This window comes from Lepisosteus platostomus, chromosome 13 (genome assembly GCF_059453375.1).
Source record: "Lepisosteus platostomus isolate fLepPlt1 chromosome 13, fLepPlt1.hap1, whole genome shotgun sequence".
In the NCBI taxonomy this organism is placed as follows: Eukaryota; Metazoa; Chordata; class Actinopteri; order Semionotiformes; family Lepisosteidae; genus Lepisosteus; species Lepisosteus platostomus.
The window spans coordinates 18560711-18586062 of record NC_142623.1 but is presented as its reverse complement, the minus strand read 5'-3'; the positions used below and the strand labels follow the sequence as shown (position 1 = coordinate 18586062).

General features: G+C 42.8%; 1 protein-coding gene across 6 annotated transcripts in view; it reads left to right on the top strand.

The window, feature by feature from the left end:
- Window positions 1-73: 73 nt before the first annotated feature.
- Window positions 74-25352, top strand: part of pnpla6 (patatin-like phospholipase domain containing 6) — a 62741-nt gene continuing 37462 nt past the window's right edge. For 2 of the 6 annotated variants that reach the window (XM_088603709.1, XM_088603704.1), the window contains exons 1-19: window positions 76-286; window positions 7105-7186; window positions 10365-10418; window positions 10560-10647; window positions 11245-11327; window positions 11552-11640; window positions 13826-13966; window positions 14056-14215; window positions 15566-15646; window positions 15956-16084; window positions 16217-16297; window positions 16992-17130; window positions 17437-17511; window positions 17835-17944; window positions 19953-20132; window positions 20778-20855; window positions 21013-21218; window positions 23683-23814; window positions 25071-25194. In XM_088603709.1, coding sequence (XP_088459835.1) covers window positions 7145-7186; window positions 10365-10418; window positions 10560-10647; window positions 11245-11327; window positions 11552-11640; window positions 13826-13966; window positions 14056-14215; window positions 15566-15646; window positions 15956-16084; window positions 16217-16297; window positions 16992-17130; window positions 17437-17511; window positions 17835-17944; window positions 19953-20132; window positions 20778-20855; window positions 21013-21218; window positions 23683-23814; window positions 25071-25194 — 1992 coding nt within the window. In that variant the 5' untranslated portion in view covers window positions 76-286; window positions 7105-7144. Of the gene's footprint in view, window positions 287-7104; window positions 7187-10364; window positions 10419-10559; window positions 10648-11244; window positions 11328-11551; window positions 11641-13825; window positions 13967-14055; window positions 14216-15565; window positions 15647-15955; window positions 16085-16216; window positions 16298-16991; window positions 17131-17436; window positions 17512-17834; window positions 17945-19952; window positions 20133-20777; window positions 20856-21012; window positions 21219-23682; window positions 23815-25070; window positions 25195-25352 lie in introns of all 6 variants that reach the window. The other 4 variants (XM_088603710.1, XM_088603708.1, XM_088603705.1 and 1 more) reach the window with 3 other exon arrangements.

Sequence of the window (25352 nt, the reverse complement as noted above, 5' to 3'; positions counted from 1 at the left end):
CGGCGACGCAGAATCAAGCTCTTTCTATTGGTTGACTTTTCTGTCAATCGTTCCTAAAGCCGTCACCCGTCTGCGGCGTCCCTTCCTCAAGCGGCGCTGTATTTCAGAAGCAAGTCCAACCTTCTTTTCCATTGGCTGCTAGCCTACATGGCATTGGGAACACCCCGGGAATTCGGCTTTTACGATTGGTTCACCTGGTGGCTTATTCAAACCAGGCTGCTTCGAGGCTGGGGCTTCCGGCGTTGGTGGTGATGTTTGACAAGAGAGGCCGCCCAGCAAAATTAAGGTGAGAGTTATAAAGTCGTAATTTACAAAGCTGTGGTCATTGCATATGTTTATTTTTCGTTTCCTGGATGTTAACTTCTCGATAGGGCCGGTAACGGTTTCCAGAGATCGTGCTCTTGCAGTCTGTGTCAGATGGTTTGCGGTGGTGTCGGCGGCTACGGCTCCTGCTTTGCGGTTTAACAGCGCAGTAGCATCACGTCTCGCTGACACACTGAAATCACAGGCTGAATCAAAAGGCACCGGGCGGATTGCATATTCGGTTGCAAAAAAACAGTCCTCTTTTTTATCTGATTACTGCATTGTGGAGAGGTGGAACATTTTACTCACCACCTGAAACACACCTGTCTAGTTTAGTGCCTTTTGTAAAAAAAAAAAACTCAAGGTTATCTCGGTCTGTGCATGATGTAAGATCATGATAAACATAGTGTCCTAACTTGAGGGTATTGCAATCTGGGCCGTGTTACCCGAGAAATGGACTTCGTATCGTCATTACGTTGCTTGGCTAAGAGCTGCAGCCTTTGGTTTCTTTAGTTGGTGTGGGGCTGATCGGGGTATTTCTGACACCTACAGTATAACTTGCTTTGCAGCCTACACTACGTCAAAATGTCCGTCACTGAAACTGTAGTTACTCATCCTTGTTTGAATGACGACTGATGGGTGCGTAGTGCGATTTACAATTAAAGAATTGAGCATATTTATTGTGCCCAGGTCTGCGTACAAGATGCCTCTTTTAGGGTGGCGTGGACAAATGATCGGGATCATTTCAGGCGAGATCCCAAGAGAAATTAGCTGTACACATGAAATACTCTGCTTTGATCAGAAGAGAGAGTGACGGTGTTTTAAGAGATGGCAAATTGCCGGGGACGATGTTGTGAACCGGCCGAGCACTTTTTTTTTCAGCAACGCCAGCTGAAAACCTAACATGGTTGGTAGGACTGTGAATTTTTAGAAGGGAGTTGGATTTGATGGCCTTTTCCATCTCTTGCGTAGCAGACTTATATTCTGACTACACATCTTTAGGATTGAATTTCCCTGAGCCAGATCGGCAAAGAAAGAAGAAAACCCTGGGAACGTTGGCTACTTCTCTGAGTTGTTCAGTGTGTAAGAATGGCAGTACTATTCGAAGTGTATAATGCATAGTGCTCATCAGGGGAGTTAGCGCTCCAGTTGGTAAGAGTCGTTAAAACCGTGTCAAGCTCGGACTTTTAAGAAATTCCTGGGCTTGTTTAGAGTAATAGAGGACACGTCGGTGTCTTTGAAAAAAAATTCTAAGACAGTTCAGACTCAGCTATTTGTGTTTTTCAGTTTGTGATCCACCATGCTCCTCTTTTGACAGCTGGTGAAGTCACCTCAGGGTGTCCAAACCTTGTCCTCAGTGGTTTTCTCCTAATTGTAGGGGATTCTGGTCACTGTTGCCTAGTAACAATGACCCAGACTTAGACTGGGTTTCCTGACCATTTGGTTTAAATGTCTTTGCTAGTTGAGCATCCTGAAAACACACTGCCAGTCCAGTGTTTGGTAGTATAGCACTGTGCCAGGAAGTGGTTAGTTCTGTGGTCTTAGGATCAACCTACTGTACTTCTAGTGTCAGTGCAGACAGGCTGTGTGACACCCTCTTGGTTGTCGACGTTACTTAATGTTTTTATTTTCATATCTGAGGACAGGATGGCGGGGCAGTGGTTAGCATTGGTGCCTTGGAGTGCTGGGGACCTGGGTTCCTTTCTGGATCTGGGGTTTTATCTCCGTGGAGTTTGTATTTTGTTTGGACTATAGGAGGAAACCAGGGCACCCAGAGGAAACCCACACAAACACAAAGACATACTGGTAGGTTAATTGGCTTCTGGGAAAATTGGCCCTGGTGTGAGTGTCTATGATGGACTGACATCCTGTCTTGGCTGTATCCTGCCTTGTGCCTGTTGCTTGCCCCAGTTGCTTGTACTGTATCTGACCCAAGTCGTGCTTGTCATTGTCAAACAGGGATTAATGTGCCTGGAGTGTTTTTGTTTTTTCAGATATTGCACAGGTACATGTCAAATGGAGAATGGACTGCACTCTGTGATTTGCATGCTTTATTTGCTCAATAAACCGACTCTGATATAAATTGACTTTTGTTGGGCTTGGTTTGCCTTTGCAGAATGGGAGAAAGGCCAATGTGTTCCATATTAGAAGCTCTTTCTAACACACACTTTGGCACAGCTGTGTAAGTCAGCAGGGTGATACCTCTAAAGAGTTTTTGCATCACTGGGATGTCATAGAGAAAAGTAACTTGGAGGTTATTAATATTAGATGTAGGTTTGTTATTCTGAGAGGAAAGATGATGCAGCTCTGAGACAGGGCATGTATCTCTAAATGTGCAACATGACTCTAAAGAGGCTACCTTCTTTATGCATAGTTTGTGAAAAATGAGCACCCCAGAAAGTAGCCAATTTATCTGAAGTTCTGTCCGTATAATATGCGTCAGCTGACTAATTGTCTGTGTCAGATGTCTTGTGCGATGCTCAGGAAGGCGCTTCTAGATGTTGAGGTGTTCATCTCGTCTCCTTTTGTGCTAGGTATTTTGTCACAGTTTAACAGAGTTTATACAGTAATATATCTTTCTCTATGCATGCTGGAGCACTGCATTATCTGTAGGAGAATCTTTGCTGCAAGTCTTGTAATTGATCTGTGTGAGTTGTTTTATGTAAATAAAGATCTTATTCAGCAAAAAGCGCTAGGGAGAATAACCTCAAGGAGTGAGAGACAGGAAATGACATTGGGAAGTAAATCAATGGGCCTCGGCTGTTTGTGCAACCCTCTATTTCTTCCCCTGTACTTTTCCTCTGAGACATCTTTGAGACTTTGTCAGAAACTTTTTTACTGTAATGCTGAATTAGCATACCAATTAATAATCTATGCAGAGGGAAATAGCTGATGGGAATAATACAGAGCACAAACAAAGGCATAGAACTTGCACTGTGACCAACAGACAATTAATTCATATAATCATTGACCTTTTCAGGAGAATGGACAGTTTTGTAGAGTGTGCTTTTGCCCCAGGCAGTCTCTTGTAGTAAACAATGGAGCCCTAGTTCAAGTTCTGGCTAAAGGAACTACAGTGTGGAGTCAAGGCTTGAGCATGTAATGTGCTTTTGAAAAAGGGTGAGAAGTGAAATTCCTGTCCTTAAAAGGGTTAGTAAAACCTAATATTTAACTCCCTCTGGTGAAACTAATACTTAAAGAAACCTTTGAAATTGGACCGTTTTATGGTGGTTGGAACATCACTACAATTTTAGGATAAGTTTAATAAATTTCATAATTTGTATCATAACAGCACCACAAGTACAAATGAAATAAAATGACTACTGTTATTTTCCTTGCAGCCTGTCATCTCTATGTACAGAATAATGGTTATATTAATGTTTCCATTTATCATTTTCCATATTTAATTTAGTTAGCCTGGGCACAAAGGATAGTTGTGTTAGCTGTCTTAATATAAAGTAAAAATGCAACATTTATGTTAACAATCATTTGAACATGAAGGAACAAGTAATAGGTTTATTCCATGCTGAAAAGTGAAGAAAGAAAACACAACGTTTTGGCTGTGGAGCCTTCTTCGGGTGTAAGCTTTCTTTTCTTTTCAGCTTGGAATAAACCAATCACAGGAACATTTTTATTTTATGTGAGCAAGAAGTTTAGTTAAAGTTGCTTTTTACTCCCAAGATCAAGGCAATAACATTTTCAATTGGTTTGACCTTCTTGATTGACTCTGTTTGAGAGATATTAATTGATTTGTGTGTGTCTGTCACTTCACAAGAAGAATTGGGTACTGTGTAAGGAGCTGAAACGACTAACCAGATTTTTATATATTTTATATCAAGAGGTAAGGTTAGTGATGACTTGTATGGGGAAGTCATCAGGTAAGTGTGCCCAGTTCAGCACAGGTTCACAGTACAATAGTTGCTTAACAGTTAGTGTCCCTCTCATCTCTGGAAACTTCTGGAATAATATCTACTGTATTGTGAGAAAACCCTGGAGTGCTGCCTTCAGTGTTTCGTTGAATCCATGTTAAAATGAAACATTAAGCTTGAAACCGAATCGCAACATTGTTGTCATGTAGTTTTTTTTATTTTAAAATGAAACTACAAAGATGGGTTTTCACATTCAGATGGGAATTTACTCAATGTGGTTTAGTTACCACTTTCTCCTTCCACAGCATTTCTAAAGTTTTCTGTTTCAGAATCCCTCCTCGACAACATTTGACTCTGACAAATCTTAGATCCCCCAACAGTGTCACACAGCTGGCTCTGTGAAGGGTACTGTGAGACCAGTCATTTATCTGGAAAATGTTAGTGTAAGCTACATGGGATAAAGAAAAAAAAACATTAAATAAAAAATACCCCCTCCCTTTTTCAAGGGCTGAAAAGATACAGTACAGTACAGTTCTCTTGCATTTTGTTGGTTGCAAGGTCACATTAAAGATGGGGAAAATGTCTGACATGATTTATTTTGGTTTCTGGCTTTACATCACAAAAACCTGCAATTTCAATAAGGGTGTGTAGACTTTTATATCCAGTGTACTGTATGTCTGTCCCATGGTGACGGGATGAAACAAATAGAGGCTGCATGAATTTTAGAATTCTATCCATCTGTCCATTTTCTAACTGCTATTCAGGGTCGTGGGGCAGCTGGAGCCTATGCTGGCAAGCAACGGGCACATCGCAGGGTACACCCTGGATGGGGTGCCAGTCCATCATAGATCATACAAATACACACACTCTCACACCAGGGCCAGTTTTTCCTCTGTTACCAGTTAACTACCAGCATGTCTTTGAACTGTGGGAGGAAACTGGAGCACCTGGAGGAAACTCATACGGACACAGGGAGAACATACAAACGCCAGACGGATAGTGTCCCAGATTCAGATGGAACCCAGGACACCAGTGTTGTGAGGCAGCAAAGCTAACTACAATGCTACCGTGCATCCTGGATTTTAGAATTATTACAGAAAAAGAACAGCTGATTATCAACCCCTAGCCTCCGGACAGCCCAAGAAAGCAGATGTTCAGATCGGGTTAAACAAATCCATAATGCTCAACATTCATAGATGAGGATTTCACGTTGGTGAACAAAAATCTAAATGTTGAAAGTGAGCATACTGAAAGAAACAGGCCGGGAATGGAAGGGTGAAATTCTATCCTGGCACAATACAAAAGAGCAGGATCCAGCACATATAGAGTGGAGCCCAGAATGTGTCCAAAAACTGGGCACAGCAGGAAGAGGGGAGAGGAACAGCCATTGAACAGCAGTGCTGCAAGTCTCCTCATGCCAGCTGATGAGCCTCAACTAGAAACTAGCTGTTTCTTATCGTTAATCATTTGCAGAGCAGGGCAGCGTCCTGTATCTTGCATCTTGCATCTCCTTTTATTGGCTTCTTATCAAAACTGTTTCTCTACCCAAATTGGGTGGGGGTTTTCCTGATGGGCACCGGCAATAGAGGAACAGGAGTGTCATCGCAGCCGAGAGTCATTATTTCACAATGTGTTGCGTAGCAGGTGAGAGTTTCAGCTCCTTCTGTGCAGAGGTTGGGCTGGTTTGTTAGCATATCTTAAAGCCCTGAGAACCCTGAATTCAGAAAGATACTGGGCTACTGTCTGGAGCTACAGGTACTGCCTGTCCAACCTCCCACAATTAAGAATCATTCCTGCTGCATTCTAGGAGAAACTTGTACATTCAAAGAGATATCTTGCATCAATCGTGTACATACTTTTAGGCTGTGTATTAAATGAGTTAACAAAAAAAGTGTTTTAAATAAAGTAACAATATGACTCTATGTATGTGGTCATGTAAGTGGCCTCTGTGATTTATTTAATGTATTTTTCCTCATTCAGATTTATTTGCTGGTCAAAATTACATTCCAACAGAGTAAGTTCTGCAGAGCAAGATGAGGTCTTTGATGGTAATTGCTTAAGTGCAGCTGGAATGAAACAGCTGAAGTGGTTAATCCCCTGGGCTATTATATGTCCTGCTTTTATATTTCTTGCTTTTCTGTTAACAGCCCATTATTGGAGTTTGAATTGCTAAATGGGAATCTTGTTAAGTGTTCCAGTAACCTTACCAAAGCAAAGCTGACTTGAGCAAGTTCTTAAACTGGGTTGTGGAGTTCAAACAGAACCTTGTTGTATTGCAGTGAGCTGCCTTGATTTAGGGATATCAGAGAGTGATACTCAAGGCGGAAAAACCTTCACTCTTGTATCTTGGTCTTTTGTGGAATGCAGGGCCCTGTGCAGAATCACATACACAAGTCCTGTCATTGACACCTTCAGCACCTGGGGTTGTGCAACACTGACCACCTTCCTCCCAGGCCACTTTTTTTGCACAACGCTATACAATTTCGAACCTGCAGGGCAAGATCATTGTCCTGACTCTAAAGAAACGTCATGCATAACATGAAACTAAGGAAACAAATTAAAGTGAAAGATATTGAATGAACAGCTATATCTTTGAATTTCTCTTCAAGGCCACAGCTGCATGCTTTGAGCAGAATGTATCAAAGCCCAATTAGTGCATTCACCCCTGGCAGATTAGATTGTTTTGCATGAACAGAGAAAAGGGTGGTGGGGAAAAAGAAATGTACCCGTCCAGGGCATTAACATATTTAAATTCTACCAAGACAAGGCAGAAAAGCAGAAGGAAAGACCTTTTAAGTCTTAAGCTGTATTTAACTTTTTCCTGTTATGTCTATTTTCCCATCTAGTATATTCGTGTTTACAAAACTTTTGCCAAAATGCAGCACAGTCAAGCAAGGTCCTGAGTCACATCCTCCTGGTGTTTGTTTTGCAGAGCTGTTGATGGACCAGCCTCCTGAAGAGGGTGCTGTAGAATGGGACAGAGCAACTCTGAACCAGACACTGACTCCTCTGATGTAAGGGCTGGATGAAAGACACAGTGAATCACTGTGGGAGGGAGGAGCAGCTGAAGAAATATGTATTCTAGTGCCCACGTGAAAGAAACACCTTAAAGGGGAACTGCAGACCTGTTATTAAATCTCAGTAACAAAATAAATTGATGTTATAGAAAAATACAAATTTTGAATTAAGCACAAAACCTTGGACTTTGTGTAAGTACTGTATAGTCACCATGTTGTTGAGAATTCACGAGAATTGTGATGTGAAGCGGCCCTTCCTGCTTACTAGTCACTGTAATGAGTAAGGTGATGTGTGAGCGAATAAATACAAATTGTGCAGCATACATTTTATCACAAAACTTTTCTAATGTGATCTGCATGCAGTTAACAGGTACGTAGTATTTGCTGGCAGAACTCTGAGAATCAAAAGCAATATTTCTATTGGATTAAAGGAGATGTTTTCATAAGCCTGCTTGTTTTCAATGTCATAGAGCCGCCTCATGTCACCAGACGTTTTGTTGCCTCGTTCTGAATCGCACAACATGGAACTACACATACCTGGAAATTTAATCTATTTTGTGATGTAATTTGTAAGACCTCAAATTTACTGTATATTTAGTGTATTTGTATTGCGGTTTGAAGTGCACTCATCAATGCTGAATCTTTCTAACCCCATAAAATGCAAATAGAGTTCCTTTAAGGGTGCAGAAAGTTATCCAGGTGAGACAGTTGTGGTGTTGTCAGTCATATAAGCATTCAAGCCCCTTGTGGGGAGGAGCTGGCCTTTTGGCATAGTGAACTGTTCAGCTGCTCGCTTAGGGAGGGCAGCCCTGGGAATGGGCAGCGCTTGTATCACATTCTGGAGCATTCTGTCATAAACAGGAATGTTGATAGGTACAGTGGGCCCAGGTAAAACAAATGCACAAATCTGCCATAAAATAAAGAGAAAGTAAGATTTAGGAAAGGTCTTTTCCTTACAGCATGAAGCAAATTGTCAAAACAGTCAAACAAAAGTCTAAGCTTCTTTTGTGTTTCTAACTAGACATCTTTGTGGCCATCCCTATGAGTTAAGTCAGGCAGCAAAGTGTTATACGGACTCCAAAATAAAGTCGCTTTCTGAGACTCTGAGACACTCAAAACTCATGGGATATAAACCACGAAAGTTCCAGCAGTCACTCCTTCCATCAGTCAGTTTGCTTCATCCCCTATCTCCCTCGGGTGCTGCTTGCGTAACAGAGGATCTGTTTTCTGATACTGGAAACCTCTGTTTCCTGGTTTTTAACAGTCAGTTGCGGTACTGACCAATTGTGGTACACTAATCAGTCTGTTAACTGGGATGGCAGGTCATTCTCCACAGGTTTGTGGGTAATATAGCTCAGACAAGTCTCCATATGGTCTTAACCTACTGCTCTCACAGTGCATAGTGCTGTTGGATTGAATCCCGGGTCCATCCACACATTGTACAAGCAGCTTAATCCACAGAAGTTAGTAGGTACTGTAGGTTAAAGGAAAGACTATCTTGCATTTAACACATACAGTAGCATCTTTTGCACTGAAGGTGTTTTATGTCAAAACATGAACAGGCCTATGTTAGTCAATAAATCGAAATTTGTGCCCTGTGTACCAAAACACAGCCATCAGTGTCCAGGAGTAAACATTGCAGTCTAGATGTTTTTACTTTCTATTAAAGAAGGAACTGAAAATACTAATGAAGCTAAGAAAATGAAATTTGCTGAACACTCCTTGTTGACTGCTGGAGAGAAGTAATTAGTTTTGCGGTTATGTGGTTTGTGTGTGACTATTTCCATTGCTGTTATGCTGCTGAATGGGGTGCCGCACTCAACTGCCCAAGATCTCAGGTTACCAGTGTTATTTTTTTAACACCGAGCAGGGCTTTCTCTAGCTCTCCCATGTCCTGATTGTGTTTGCTCTTGAAAGACATCACAACAGAAGGTTACAAATGAGACTAGGGTTTCAGCCCATCTACCCTATTTGGTAGTTAGATCCAGGGATCTCATCCAGCTATTTCTTAAAACAAGACAGGACATCAGCTTCAACAGCATGGCTGGATAGCTTGTTCCACACTCCCACAACCCTTTGGGTAAAGAAGTGTCTCTTGTTCATGGTTTTAAACACACTTCCGTAGTTTTCACTTGTGTCTTCTGTTTAATTTTGTTTTCGAGTTTTATTTCGGTCTTGTTTATCCAGTCACCTGCTTCAGAATAATGTTAATGTTGACTACTGCTCCTTGAAGTTCCCGATTAGACAGTCTGCATTGGAACTGAATTGTATCTTCCAAGATAAGCTCTTAGGATCTTCACCCTGTTAGGTCACTCTGTCATGTAATTTGCTTTCTGAACTGCAGTCAGTCCCAAATTCACCATAATTGTCTTCAGGCCAGCTGTTACCAAACTGGAATCCAGGGATGTCCTCCGAGGGGGTTAGGGAGGGGCCTGCCAGTAATATCCCAGCACACAGCAAGATCGAGTTAATAATCCATCAACTCTCATCAATGGCAGAACCATGGTTCTTTACCATTTTTGATTTTTTTAAACACAGTCATTAATACTAGTATCTGAGTTTGAGATTGCCTTTGATCTATGGGGGATACAGATGTGTGAGATTGGGGTGGGGGTCACTGCTAAGATAGAGGGCCACTGGCCAGGAAAGTGTGGAAACCCTTGCTGATCTTTGCTGGGAGTTAGAAGGAAAAGATTGTACTTTACATGCACATTTCTGTATTCATTTTCACTGTCTATCGTATGGTTTTATAATATTATTTTGAGGGTGGTAATCTTAAATCCTTCTTGGATGTATTGACTTGTATATCCAGCCAGGAGTGTCATGTTGCTCAGCTTTTAGGGGAACACCTCTCTAACCCTCACTCTGCAGGAGCCATAGCCTCCAGTGGACCCTGGTTTGGGAACCACTGCTCTACTCTTATTCAGAACGTACTAGTTTCAGGCACACTAGCCACCGGGCATGCAAATGTGAATCGCAGGCGGCTGAAATCACCTTTATAATTTTGACCCCACCATGTCCTGGAGCAAGGAAGGGGACTGAAGAACAGTACAGGTTCTGAAGGTTTGTAGAGCTGAAGAGCTCAGCCCACTAGCACTGGAGAAAATAGACTCTGCCGGTTCAGGCTCTACTGGATTGTGCTCTCACTTAGCTGTCTGGTGTTCTTCTTTGACAGGATGGGCTGATGAACATCAAGACTTTTGTGGAAGATCAGCTTCAGACCAGCATGGTGTGTCTTTGTTATTGGTATTATTCTTGTTATTAGTAGTACAAGTATAATTGCTACCACTGTTATGACTATAGCTTGAATCTGTAGTTTTATTTGTCAAATCCTGTAATGATGTCTGTTTTCTTGTAATAATCCCTGTAGATGGTGGGGATAGTTATCGGCGCTGGTATATCCATCATCCTCATTGCCATCCTGATCTTCTTCGTCCTCCGGCGGGTCCATCTAAGGAGTGAGTCTTCAGCTGCTGCCTGTAGGGAGAAGATAGCCCCTGAAACATTTGCTAATGTTTCTTACTGTTAACTGCTGAAGGATATTGTAAAGTATCACTCAGACATCACCTCGCCTGTTAACCTCAAGAACAGGATTGTGAAACACACATATACAGTAGCAGTTGTCAGATGTCCATTATTTCAGCACCCTGAGGTCTTTTTACTTCTGCTTTTAAAAAAAAATCACACATCTAGTCAGATGTGCCACACACAATAACTCAGTTATAAAAACCCCATGCTGTTTCTTTGTTGTTTAAGTTGTCCAATTATTGAACTAGTTAGTAGAGTTCATGTAGGTGTAGCTTCTGCTCAGTATGGAATCTGTGCATTGTTTCTAGGATGGGACAAAGTTACAAGATCTTTATATTTCCATTTAGTGGATCTTCCCAAAAACCTGTCCAATAGGTAGGAGACAGAGACTTTCATACTTGGTCCACTGGACTGATCTGTGTGGAAGGGTAGATTAGCCTCTTAAGAGTTGGAAGAAGCAAAATCTGCAGGGATAGCGGTACATTTTAAGAGATCTCCTTTTTTTCTGTTCCCATGCTCTGACCCAGAGCTCCAGGCTCAGGAAGCTCCCAAATATCGCTTCCGCAAGCGAGACAAGGTCATGTTCTACGGCCGGAAGATCATGCGTAAGGTCAGTACAAGACTGTTTGGTTCTCTAGTAGTTTGTTTATAACTGGGAAGTCCCTGCTGAGGGAGATCTTTTAAGATATTTTCTGTAAGGGGGGCTTGGGAGGGTGTGAGAGTGGTAACTTGAGACTGATTTTGATTAAGGCTTTAGCCAGGCCTGATTTCATAACCTGTTTTTATCCTGTGCATGCTGCCCTGTCCGACATCCTTCTGTCTCTGTGCACCCAGGTCTCTCAGTCCACATCGTCTCTTGTGGGGACCACAGCCTCCCGTCCACGTTTGAAGAAGAAACAGAAGATGCTCAACATTGCCAAAAAGTAAGGTTCCCTTTTTTAATAAAAAAGAGACTGTGAAACAGATAAGAATGCCTTTGAGCAGCTGTCTGATCCTTGTCAGGTTTTGTCAGCTACTGTAGCACCAAATGCTGATTATTCCAAGCCCGTTACCTTATTTGGAATACATTTGCATAGGCACACATATGAAATGAAAATTAGCACTTGTTATGTTTGCTTTTATGGTGGTTCTGTAGTAAAGTGTTTAGCATTGCTGCCTTACAATGCTGGGGCCCTGGGCTCAGTTCTTGACCTGGGGTGCTATCTGTGGGGAGTGTGTATGTTCTCCTTGTGTATGAGTGAATTTCCTCTGGTTTCCTCCCACAGTACAGAGACATACTAGTAGATTAATTGGCTTCTGTGAACATTGCCTATGGTGTGTGTGTTTGTGTCTGTATCTGTGTGTGCGGGATGCAGTGTACTGGAGTGCTGTTCAGTGTGTATCTGTCTTGCTCCCATTCCTTGCCAGGATAGGCTGCAGCTCCCCTGCAACTGTAAATTGAATGAAACCATTAGAAAATGGATAGATGTTTCCTTTTCTCGTTTGTCATCCAAGCAAGTACTGGCGACTGCAGCTGATATAATCGGAAATTAATGAGTCTGTTATTGAATGGTTGTCTTTGTTGTTTCCCTAAAGCAGGGAAAACACGTTCTTTCCCTGAAACACATTTCAGGGTTGACTTCTGCCAGTTAACACAAGTTCAACCAATGTGCACTTTCTCTGCGTTTTCTGTCCACTTTTACTGCAGTGATAAGAAGGGCAAAGATAGGCGGAGGAGGGATGCAGTCCCATCTTGTACTTCCCATGAAACCTAATTTCACATACTGGAATCTTATCTATAGAAAATATTGACAGCGCTGCTGTGCACTCATGCTTGATATTCTCTGAGCTGGAGAAATCAATTTTACACATTTGACAATGTGTCAGGGGTAGTATTTAGCTTTCAAGAGAAAGCAAAAAAGCTCCAAATTCAATTGAAAATGCAGCCTCAGAGTTTATCTCACTTCTTTATTTTGCGACACTTTTGTGGTTCTGTTCTTCCTTTTGCTGAAGTTGTGATATCCTATGTCTACACAATCTCCCAGCAGAAAAAGAAAAAGGAAGTTTCTAAAAAGACTTCAAAGTTTATTGTTGTAGCTGTGTACAAACAGCCTTGCCCCTTATTGCCTTCTGTGGCAGTGCTATTGTGCAGCACAAACATTTTGTGGTTCACTGGTGCTAATTAGCTATGAAGAGCTCTTTTTTTTTCCTGCAGCTAATGTGGAGTGGCTGCTATGAATAATATTACCAGAATCAGATTAGGGAATCTAGATATAATGGAGATGCCAAGAGCAAATGCAAGAGAGGTTGCAAATGTGAGCATGTCATTTGTGTTCATCTAGGTCTTGTAATTTGTAGACGTTAAACAATTTGCTGAACAATCAGTTGATCCTTTAAAGAAGCCAGTGTATCATCTTAGACAATATGACTGAGTAGTTTATTCCGCAATCTCACAGCCTCCTGTGTAACGTCAAATTGACTTCCTTGTCTCGGTTTTCTGTTGTAGATTTTTGGTTCATGTTTCACAGTTCATCCTGAACAAGTCCACTTGGTAGAATTTGTCACTCCCTTTCATGATTAAGGGGTGTTGTGTGCACACTTTGAAATGCTCATTTAATTTGCTGATAATTAAAAAAATTTGAAAGGTTACAAATGCATCAGATTGCATTGCCACCATATGGCCTGATCTCAAAGGCTAAGCAAGGCTGGGCCTAGTCAGTACTCAAACGGGAGACATCTCAAGGAAAAACCAGGTTGCTGCTGTAAGTGGAGCCATTGGAGCAGTAGATGGCGCTCTACTTTCTGGTCCAGAATTTTCAAAAGCAAGGCCGCCTTCTCCATCGATCTGCTGTACATGGAGGTGCTGGAGCAGAACGGTGGTTGAATGTCAGATGGGGAGGCCACTCTGTCAGTCTCTCTCATTTGGTTTATTCGTTAGAGGATTCCATCCAGCTACATTTTGAGGAATTCCAGGGAACTGGCTTCATCAGCATAACTGGGTAGCTCATTCATGACACCTACCTCTCTTTTTGTACAGATCACCGTTCAATACATGTGCAAAGTACTGTTTCCTGTTGCACACGGTTCTTTCAGCTCTGTATTTAACCCCACCTGCCCTCTCTCATTCAGGATCTTGCGGTTTAAGAAGGAGATGCCCACGCTGCAGATGAAGGAGCCCCCTCCCTCGGTGCTGGAGGCCGATCTGACGGAGTTTGACGTGGCCAATTCCCACCTGCCCTCCGAGGTGCTCTACATGCTGAAGAACGTCCGGTACGTCCATCTTCCTCGCTCTTGCTGCCTTGCTCCGTCAGATCCCCGAGACAAGAGGCACGGAAGTGATGATCTGCGTCTCTTTGCAGGGTGTTGGGCCACTTTGAAAAGCCCCTGTTCCTGGAGCTGTGCAAGCACATGGTGTTCCTGCAGTTCCAGCAGGGGGAGTATGTCTTCAGGCCGGGACAGCCAGACAGCAGCATTTACGTGGTGCAGGATGGGAAGTTAGAGCTGTGCCTTACTGGACAGGTGGGTTGGGGCAGGATCTGGCAGGAAACAAAACATCAAGCTGTGTCATCTTCTGCAGCAGCAGTTCAGACTCTTTCCTCATTATTGGGAATCAGTTTTGTAAGGCTCCAGTGCAGCGTTTTCCTGCAGCTGAGCCAAACAATTACTGTGTGTGAACTTGCGTTAATTTGATTGTAGGGTATTTTTGGCATCATTTGCTGGGGTAGGATGACATATTTGGAAATTGGCTGCAAATAGCTGATCAATAACCAAGTATACACAATCTCTCTCAATGACTGTCCATCCACTTTAAACATAAAATAATGAAAAGTCTTAACTGCGGATGATATTCTATTAGTATAAAGTGAAAAACAGACGTGTTGACAAGAACTTGTTTTGTAGGTGTTGTCACAGCAGGCCCACTCTATGAAAGGGTTGATGTCACAACCCTGTTAAATTTGGGGTGACCGGTTTGTTTGAGGACCTACTGGGGTACTCGGGTTACTAGTGTTGCAGAACACTGTGCCTTCAGTCTGTACACACCCAAAACAGCCCTCCTCATCTCTACACGGGGAGGTAATAATACTGATTTCTTCATGGTTCACAGCTCCTACTCTCTCCACAATAAGTACTGAGCAGGTGCCCCCACTTTTGCAGACACACAGTATTGGTATCTGCTGCTACAGGAGTAAATAAATTCAGCCCTTGTGTTTCATTCTGTTTCTTTCCATCTCGGCTCATTCCATTTAATTCGAAATGAAGTGCTCTTTAGCAGGCAGGACTTTGAAGTATGTAGAGAAGTGGCTGGATATGCATTAGAACAGAATGCCGTTGAACAGCACTGTCCCCTGTTCTGCAAGCCCCAGCCAGTTCAGACACCGTATGTCTTACAAATTGCCAATCTTCTGAGGCCCACATTCTTTTGATGATGTTTAATAATGGGAGGTATATGCACACTGGAGTGTAATAGTGGGAAAAGTAACTAAGTCGGAAAGAAAAGTCAGAGAGTGGGCTGGCAGGGCCTGGGAAATTTCCCTCCAGTTCAGAACTCACCATTGTCTTCTGGTGGTGTATGTCCTTTTGTATAATACACTGCCAGAGGGAAATAATTACTATTACAACTTATCATATAACAAATAAGACACCCACTGTTGAGGCCTGAGGTCTCCAGCTCTGGTTTTGGAGAGTCCCGATCCATTGACTCTTATATGTCACTCTAGCTCTGAACAATGGTTAGGGCTCTGAACTCTAGATCAGAAGGTCATTGGATCAGTTTCCCAGGAGAGGAGTTCCTCCATGGGCTAGCATTCTCCCTTTTCTCACCCTCAGTTCTGGCTAGAAGGCTAACTTTGTTTCCTCTGTGTTGTGCAGGATGGGAAGGATGGGGTTGTGAAAGAAGTGTACCCAGGAGACAGTGTTCACAGCCTGCTGAGCATTCTGGATGTCATCACAGTGAGTCTCACTGGCCAGCCTAGGCTGGTGTGAAAAATCTCTGCTCTGACCAGCTGATTTCAGCTTTCACTGATATTTGAAGTTTAATCATTCTCCAATCTGTTAATTTTCTGTCTGAGTTAGGTCTGCAGTGAATGTAATATTAGTTTTATTTGTGAGTGGTGGTGCTCATGATGTCAAAAATAACGCCTGCAGTGGGGCCTTACAGTACTAATAAATTTAGGAAGGTGAGGAGCAGAACTTCCAGTGCCACTAGACAGGGGGCACTATACTGGCATCTGTATAGTTATACTTGCATGTGCTTTGCAGGGTCATCAGAAGCCTTACCGGACAGTGTCTGCGCGAGCAGCTGAGATGTCGACTGTGCTGAGACTTCCTGTGGAAGCCTTCCTGTCCATCTTTGAGAAATACCCAGAGAGCTTGGTGCGAGTGGTACAGGTGAGGAGAGCTCTGTCCTCTGTTCATGCGATCTGTGTGCACTAGTCACCATACGCGCGTGAGTGTGCACGCAACTGGCCTTCATTTACTGGTTTTAATTGTTTGCTTGTATGGTTTTTTTTCTTTCTTCAGATCATTATGGTTCGTCTACAGAGGGTAACAGTGCTGGCTTTGCACAACTACCTGGGTCTAACCAATGAGCTCTTCAGCCATGTAAGTCGCTTCAGATTTCCTCATCTCCTGTAAGGTACAGTGCAGGATAAGAGCAATCACAGAGACATCAGGATTGGGCTTGTCATTGCAAGTAACTTTCTTCAGCAATAACTTGTGAATGTTTTTCTTTGAACCTTTAAAATGTGTGAGGCTGGGAGCAGTGTCTCCCCATATAAGACTGTTTTCAGCAGTTGTACCATCTGCTTTGAGTGCTGGAGTTTTACAGTACTTGTACTATTTGCAAGCCATAGGGTTTCCATAAGACTCAATACAGCTAATTTCTCATGTCTCATATCGTGGGTTTCTGTACACTTAATTACACTTGTTAAGGCACCCCAAAGATCAATACATTTACAAATACAGTAGGTGAAAACCGTCTCTCTTTACAAATAAGGAGCACATTGGATTAAAAAAAAAAGTTTTGAAAATCCATCTGCTAATCTCCCACATGTAAAAATGTAATTGCTCTGACATTTTTGAGGCAGAACTCTCTGGAGGACCACATGCAGTTCTTTGGAAATCCAGTTGGGCCAGTTAAAGGGGGATGACCTCTGTGTATAAAACAACAGTCTGATACGGTCTGACATTCTTTAAACTGAAGGTATTCAAATCCACAGGAAGTTCATGTAGCATGCTTTTATATCAGGTTGTGCCTCACTTGCTGCCTGTCCTATGTCTCCTCTCCCTTCCCCAGGAGATGCAGCCTCTGCGGTTGCTGCCCCAGGCCTCTCACCCGTCCCGCACCAGCCCCGTCCGGCACAGCAAGCGTTTCATCAGCACGTCCATCTGTGAGGACCACCGGGACAGCACAGCCAAGTCAGGGGAGCTAGCCGGTAAATACTGTTGATCTTCCATGCAAGGACATTTGTGAATTGTTCACTCATGACATTCTGTTACACATGCAGAGGACACTTGGGAATACTGCATCCCTGTAGTATCATCCAGAATGCAGGCAAAATTGATGCTTTGAGCAATACTTGGAAATTGCAGTTCTTACTTAAGCTTGTAAAAGCTTAATTTAATTTTTTCCAACCCCAGCTCTGCCCAGTGTAGGTTTCACTGGACAGTTCCTTGGAATTAAGTCACACTGCCGGCTAATGATCCTTCAATGCTGTGCCCTGCTGTTGGTATTTATGCAGGTGGTGATCACGTTCGGGATGGTGCCACAGTGCCAACCTTAATCCGTGCCATTTCCATGCCAGTGGATATTGCAGGTAAGGCTGACAGAAGCACTTTGTTTTGTTTTTTTGAGTGACACACTTTATGCTTGCTTAAGGATACACTAGGATTCTTAATGTCATCTGATTGAAAAGAAGAAAGGACTCCAAACTATTTTGGCCATCATCCAGTAAATAGGGGTGTTCATTTGGTTTTTCTTATACAGAGGCTGAAGTGAGTCACACTGGTCTATAGGCTCTACACTACTGAGTAGGCTGCGGCAGGTTTGCTCATTTCCGGAGATCTGACCAGGTCCACCTCCATACAGGAGGACAATTAATTAAAGCTTTAAACACATGCCGTGATTGTGTCTGAGCAGGGATCCAGAAGGGCTTGCGCTCTGACTTCGACATGGCGTATGAGAGGGGGCGTATATCTGTGTCCCTGCAGGAAGATGGGACTGCTTCCGCCACGCCCACTTTCACACGGGTAAGCAGGCTCGTCGAGGCAGGAAGAGCTTTGTAAGACTGTTGTAGTAGATGTCTAAGACTTAATTACTGGAAAATGCTGAAGCTGTAGAGACAATTAAAAACAGCATTTATGGTTTCTTTATTGACTCATTTACTACAGAATGCCACATTTCCAAATATCACCACTTTAATAATTTGATATTAGACTAATTTTATTATAGCTTTGAGATTAAATACAGTGCCTTGCGAAAGTATTCGGCCCCCTTGAACTTTTCAACCTTTTGCCACATTTCAGGCTTCAAACATAAAGATATAATTTTTTTTATTTTATGTGAAGAATCACCAACAAGTGGGACACAATTGTGAAGTGGAACGAAATCTATTGGATTTTTGAAACTTTTTTAACTAATAAAAAAATGAAAAGTGGGGCGTGCAAAATTATTCGGCCCCTTTACTTTCAGTGCAGCAAACTCACTCCAGAAGTTCAGCGAGGATCTCTGAATGATCCAATGTTGTCCTAAATGACTGATGGTGATACATAGAATCCACCTGTGTGTAATCAAGTCTCTGTATAAATGCACCTGCTCTGTGATAGTCTCAAGGTTCTGTTGAAAGCGCAGAGAGCATCATGAAGACCAAGGAACACACCAGGCAGGTCCGTAATACTGTTGTGGAGAAGTTTAAAGCCGGATTTGGATACAAAAAGATTTCCCAAGCTTCAAACATCCCAAGGAGCACTGTGCAAGCGATCATCTTGAAATGGAAGGAGTATCAGACCACTGCAAATCTACCAAGACCTGGCCGTCCCTCTAAACTTTCAGCTCAGACAAGGAGAAGACTGATCAGAGATGCAGCCAAGAGGCCCATGATCATTCTGGATGAACTGCAGAGAACTACAGCTGAGGTGGGAGAGTCTGTCCATAGGACAACAATCAGTCTTACACTGCACAAATCTGGCCTTTATGGAAGAGTGGCAAGAAGAAAGCCATTTCTCAAAGATATCCATAAAAAGTCTCGTCTAAAGTTTGCCACAAGCCACCTGGGAGACACCCCAAACATGTGGAAGAAGGTGCTCTGGTCAGATGAAACCAAAATCGAACTTTTTGGCCACAATGCAAAACGATATGTTTGGCGTAAAAGCAACACAGCTCATCACCCTCAACACACCATCCCCACTGTCAAACATGGTGGTGGCAGCATCATGGTTTGGGCCTGCTTTTCTTCAGCAGGGACAGGGAAGATGGTTAAAATTGAGGGGAAGATGGATGCAGCCAAATACAGGACCATTCTGGATGAAAACCTGTTGGAGTCTGCAAAAGACCTGAAACTGGGACGGAGATTTATCTTCCAACAAGACAATGATCCCAAACATACAGCAAAATCTACAAAGGAATGGTTCACAAATAAACGTATCCAGGTGTTTGAATGGCCAAGTCAAAGTCCAGACCTGAATCCAATCGAGAATCTGTGGAAAGAGCTGAAAACTGCTGTTCACAAACGCTCTCCATCCAACCTCACTGAGCTCGAGCTGTTTTGCAAGGAAGAATGGGCAAGAATTTCAGTCTCTCGATGTGCAAAACTGATAGAGACATACCCCAAGCGACTTGCAGCTGTAATCGCAGCAAAAGGTGGCTCTACAAAGTATTAACGCAAGGGGGGCGAATAATTTTGCACGCCCCACTTTTCATTTTTTTATTAGTTAAAAAAGTTTCAAAAATCCAATAGATTTCGTTCCACTTCACAATTGTGTCCCACTTGTTGGTGATTCTTCACATAAAATAAAAAAATTATATCTTTATGTTTGAAGCCTGAAATGTGGCAAAAGGTTGAAAAGTTCAAGGGGGCCGAATACTTTCGCAAGGCACTGTAGCTACCAAGTATTTGCAGTATTTCCTTCACCTGTTTCAGTTAATAACTGAGATTATTTCAAAACAATTACAGGTTAATAATTGAGTTAATTGCATTTAATATTTTTGAAAAACGTACTGAGAATTAATTAATTTTTTTTTCCTTCTCCCTCCTTTCAGTCGGTATCCCAGGAGCCCCGCGAGAGGAAGTCTGTAACAGTAGAGGAGCAGCCCTCAGGGGTGTACTTGTACCCCGAAGAGGACGTCCTAGACAGTCTATATGGGCCACTTCATGGCAAGCATGCCAATAATCTGTTCGAGGAGGCCAAGAACGAAGTGCTCAAACTCATGCGCATTGAGGTAACCTTCAAATAATACTGTATGTGTTGCTTGCCCTTTGTTGTTTAACAGGTTCTGTCAGCATATAACACTTCTATTATATACCTCAAAGCAGATGGTACCTGTATGTCTGTCTTCCTTATAGATCTCTGCATCAGAACCCTTTTCTGTTGTAATAGGGTATTAGATTAAAAAGGTGATGTATGATATTTCCTGAAGCAAAAACAAATCAAGCTAATTTAGCATTGCTAAAGAGTTGAAAGCCTTTTCAAGTTCAGCTCCAGTTCTAAGAAGTTCTCAGGTTTCCAAAGCAAGGTGATTGTAAAAAGCACAGGAGGGAGCACAAACCTGAAGAAAGGAGGAATTTAGAGGTATCACATTTTGGCCTTGAAAAAACATGAAAAAGGCAACAGGTGTTTCAAAAGCGGAACAGCAGAAAGAAGTGAGGGGAAGCATTTTGATGACGCACAGGCCTAAGGCGCTGAAGCCAAACTCAGGGGCTTCTGCTGTATTCCTTCGCAGTGACAAGGATTCTCACCCTAGCATTTTTTTGCAGGTCTTTCTGAGCAGAATTTTCAGGATTTCTCTCCTTTTCTTTACTGCGACTTGAGACTGGGTCATTTTGCTCATTTGTTTCCACGTCTCTCTCTGGTTCTGCCCATCCAGGACGCAGCTCTGCTGAATGGGCGCATCACACTGCATCACGCCAAGGCTGGGTCAGTGCTGGCACGACAGGGTGACCAGGTAGGCACAGGGATAGGAGGGCACCCTGGGAAGAGATATTGGCTTCTGCGCTGAATGACCTCATAGTGCCTGAGAGCAGTGGTTAGTGTGCGGAAATTGCAGGGCATGGGTTGGAAAAGCTTCTGTCTCTCATCCCTGTGCTCTAATCTCCCTCCAGGATGTGAGTCTTCACTTTGTGCTCTCCGGCTGCCTGCATGTGTATCAGCGCATGATTGACAAGCTGGAGGATGTGTGCCTGTTCATCACGCAGCCTGGGGAGATGGTGGGCCAGCTGGCTGTGTTGACCGGAGAGCCTCTTATCTTCACCATCAAAGCCGTGAGAGACTGCACCTTCCTCAAAATCTCCAAGTCCGACTTCTACGAGTGAGTCTACCCGGAGCTTGGTAGCAAGCTAAACAGTGCAGCTTACTCACAGTCTCAAGCAAGTGGGCAAAAGCATTTTGTTTTTTCTTTATAATAATAAACTTTATTTTATATCGCACCTTTAAAGGTGGCTTCTCAAAGCGCTTTACAGAAATGACAGCAACAATAAAAAAATACACAGGATATGCACAATGAGAATACACAATGAGAGGAGACAGTAGATGGGAGTACTGAATACAGAACAGTGGGGTAAAGAACAGAACCAGTTAAGTAAAGGCTCTTCTAAAGAAGGTTTTGAATCTAGATTTGAAGGAGTTTAGAGAAGGTGACTCTCTGATATCCTTGGGGATAGAGTTCCAGAGCTTTGGGGCATAACAGGAGAAGGCCCTGTCATCCATAGAGTGTAGATGGGCTTGGGGGACACATGGGAGACCAAAAGAGCGAAGGGTGCGAGGTGGGGAGTAGGACGATAGAAATTTGACAGGAAGCCAGTGCAAGACTCCAGGATAGGAGTAATGTCATCACTTGAACTAGACCTGGTCGGGATTCTGGATGCCGAGTTTTGGACATACTGGAGTACCCCAGCGAGTAGAGTGTTACCATAGTCAGTTCGGGAGAAACAAATGTATTGATCAGCTTTTCAGCCCCAGTTAGCAACAACATAGGAAATAGTCTAGTGATATCTCTGAGGTAAAAGAAAGATGTTTTGACAATATGTTGCAGATGTGGGTCAAATGTCAGGCCTGAATCAATCAGGTTTTTCAGTTTGTACTGAAGTTCAAGTACAGTGCCATCCATTGATAGGGTTACAGCACTGGCTTTACAAGGTTGAAGGGGGGTGCCAATAAGCATGAATTCACTCTTGTCACAGTTTAGATGAAGGAAATTGAGTCATCCATGTTTTTATGTCGGGGATACAATTAGATAGAATAGAGACGGCCACATCAGTGTCAGGTTTGGTATGGATATAGATTTGAGTATCGTCAGCATAGAAATGATAGTTGAATCCATGTGATCTTAAAAGCTGACCAAGTAGAAACATGAAACATGTAAATGTTGAAACGTTGGGGGGGGCAATATCGTGTTCTAAGGAACAGTAGACTTGACGAGTCCAATTTCATGCCTAAATCCGCCAAGAGAGATAAAGTGACATTAATAAGTAAGGTAAGACTTTTGAGAGCAATGTCAGAAACTCCAAACACAGTTTCAAGACGAGAAAGCAAGATATCATGGTTAACACTGTCGAAAGCAGCACTAAGATCAAGAAGAATGAGGATAGAGAGAGAACCAGAATCTGAAGCTATTAGAAGGTCTTAGTGACTTTGACCAGGGCAGTTTCTGTGCTGTGAAGTTGTTGGAAACCAGATTGTATGGGTTTGGAAAGGTTATTTGTAATGAGTTGGTGTACTGTAACTGAATTGTAACAGTGTGTTCTAGAATTTTTGCAAGAAAGGGTAGATAGGAGATGGGGTGCAAATTGTTTAGATTGTCCTGAGCCATGTTTGGCTTTTTTGGTTTGGCGGTAATGGCAGCAGTTTTGAGGACTGTTGGTACAACACCAGTGCTCACGGATTCATTTATAATATTGAGGACAATGGGGTAGAGAGAAGTGGAAAAGGACTGAAATAAATGTGTGGGAATTGGATCTAATATAAAGGTGATGGATTTCATATGCGAAACCAGTTTACTGATGGATGAAGAGTCAAGAAGAGAAAAGTTAGAGAGAAGGGAATCTGTAAAGTTAGGCAAGCAGGGAAGAGGTGTGGAAATGATACGTGAAGAGAATGTGTTGTCGATCTTGGAGCTACAGAAAACTAAAAATGTGTTTGCGAAAAAAGTTGCGATGAGGCAGGTAATGTGGCAGTTTGGCTTTAGCAGTCAGTTGATAGTGGAGAAAAAGTGTCTAGAGTTGTTATTTTCAATGATGTGAGAGAAGTAGGTGGATCTAGTAGACTGTATCGTATCCTTATATTCAGACAAGTAATCTTTCCAAGCCTGATAATGTACAGTACATTTAGGCTAGAAAGACTCCACCTATGTTCAAGTTTATGGGAGTCTGCCTTCATTGATAGATAAAAGATAAGAGTGCTATTAAGCAATTGTATTTTCTCCTCTAAAGGATCAGAGGTAGAAAAACTAGATAAGGAGGATAGAACAGGATGTGAACGCAGGCTGATAAACTGATCGCCAGTTGCGAAAACTTATGGAACATGAGGGGAAAGTATTAGAAACGGGTAATTCTAGATTGAAAAACCTGCTTTCCAGAAGGTTTTGTCTTCATAATCAGAATCAGTTATATCGATGATATTTCTTAGTAAAAAAATGACCCCTGGTTGTCTATCTACATGTTTTTTTTGTATGCCCATGGGGATCAATGCTGTTTATTTCTAAATTTCCAATGTCAGTGGTATGAGTGTCCCTTTGACTCCGGAAATGTTTTTTTGTGGACATTTTCCCCCTGCAGCATCATGCGGGAGCAGCCCAGTGTGGTCCTCAGTGCTGCCCACACCGTGGCAGTGCGGATGTCAGCATTCGTGCGCCAGATGGACTTTGCCATTGACTGGATGGCTGTGGAAGCAGGCCGGGCACTTTACAGGTAACAGACTCCCTTCTTCACAGGCGTTGTCTTAAAGTGTGATAGCTGACACTGATCCTGCTGCTTTTATCACTTTTAACTCTGGTGTGAGTGAAGTCCTCCAGAATATTGCCAGAAGAATTGATCCTATTAACTGCTGTTAAGAGCTTAGAGTCAAATGAAAGCCAGAGGGACTTGTGATACTTCAGGAATAGAGTTGGAATTAAGATTATAATTCTCCTCTCCAGGAACTATCCAAGTGATAAGGCACCCCCTATCTGAACCTAGGCTGTGCAAGGATTCAGACTGTAGTCTGCACACTAGTTGTCTCAACTGTACTTCCTTCTCAATTATAATCAAAAGCCCACTAGAGCTGTGTGTCACACAACCCGGTGCAGGGCGTCATAAAATATAAACGTTTAATGGTCCTGTTAAATCAGAAACGTGACTCAGGTTCCGTCAGAGAAAGGAGTCTTTATTGTGTACACAAGGAGCAAGCACTTAGGATCGCAAAGTGGAGCTCAAACTGCAGTGCATCTTCCCAGCATATGTATGGAGTATAATGAGCAGGTTACAAAGTTCTTATCATAAGGGTAAAAGAGCAGAGCTGCGAGTACCAAATGAGACAAACAAGAGTGCAGGTGTTACGCAATCAATCGGGAACTAGGCAGAATGCCCAGGACCTCAAGACCCCAATATTTACTAAATATTTACCTCAGTCCTAACAAACAAGCAAAGTGGCCAGTAGGTAAAGAGAAAATGCTTTTTAATTTACTCTAAAAGATAAACAAACTGCAAACTAAATAAAGGCCTAGCTCTTCTTTGAGTTCCTAACCACATTGTTCTGCCCCTATCAAAACTGGACAGGCAAGCTTCTTTCCAGTTTTCTAGAACGATCCCTCTCTGAGACTCTTCCAAAATCTCAAACCTCACAGTTCCTTAGTTCCACTCAATTTGTTAGTCTGTAGCTTCCTTCCCTTTCCTTCTTTGGTACAGCTTGCATGGCAGAGAATTTGTCGTCTGTTCTCAGATGTCAAATGGTGGCTGATGTTAGAAGACAACAAGGAGGACACATTGTCCCCCGACCAATTGCCTTGTGTCACCTGGTCAGGTAACGTGGGGCAGCAGCTCATTCCCCACAGCATTCTGGGGAATGTAGTCCAGACAGGAATCTCCATTTTATCTGGATTCACTATTCTCTCACACTGTATCCTGCCTAGTAGTGTGGATGTGATGACTCCTGCTTATTCCTTGCCCCTTGTGTCCATCCACTCCAGGCAGGGGGACCAGTCAGATTGCACCTACATTGTCCTGAACGGACGTCTCCGCTCGGTCATCCGCAAGGCCAATGGCAAGAAGGAGTTGGTGGGAGAGTATGGAAGAGGGGATCTCATAGGAGTGGTGAGGACAACAACACATTTTATACACCAACAGACCGCAATGGCTCAGCTGGAAATGGGATCTCGGGGGTGCTTGGTGGTGATACTTACTGATTAGATTGAAGATTCAGAGGCCCAAGGTAGAATGAAGACCTATTTTTTTTCAGAACAAGAATTGTC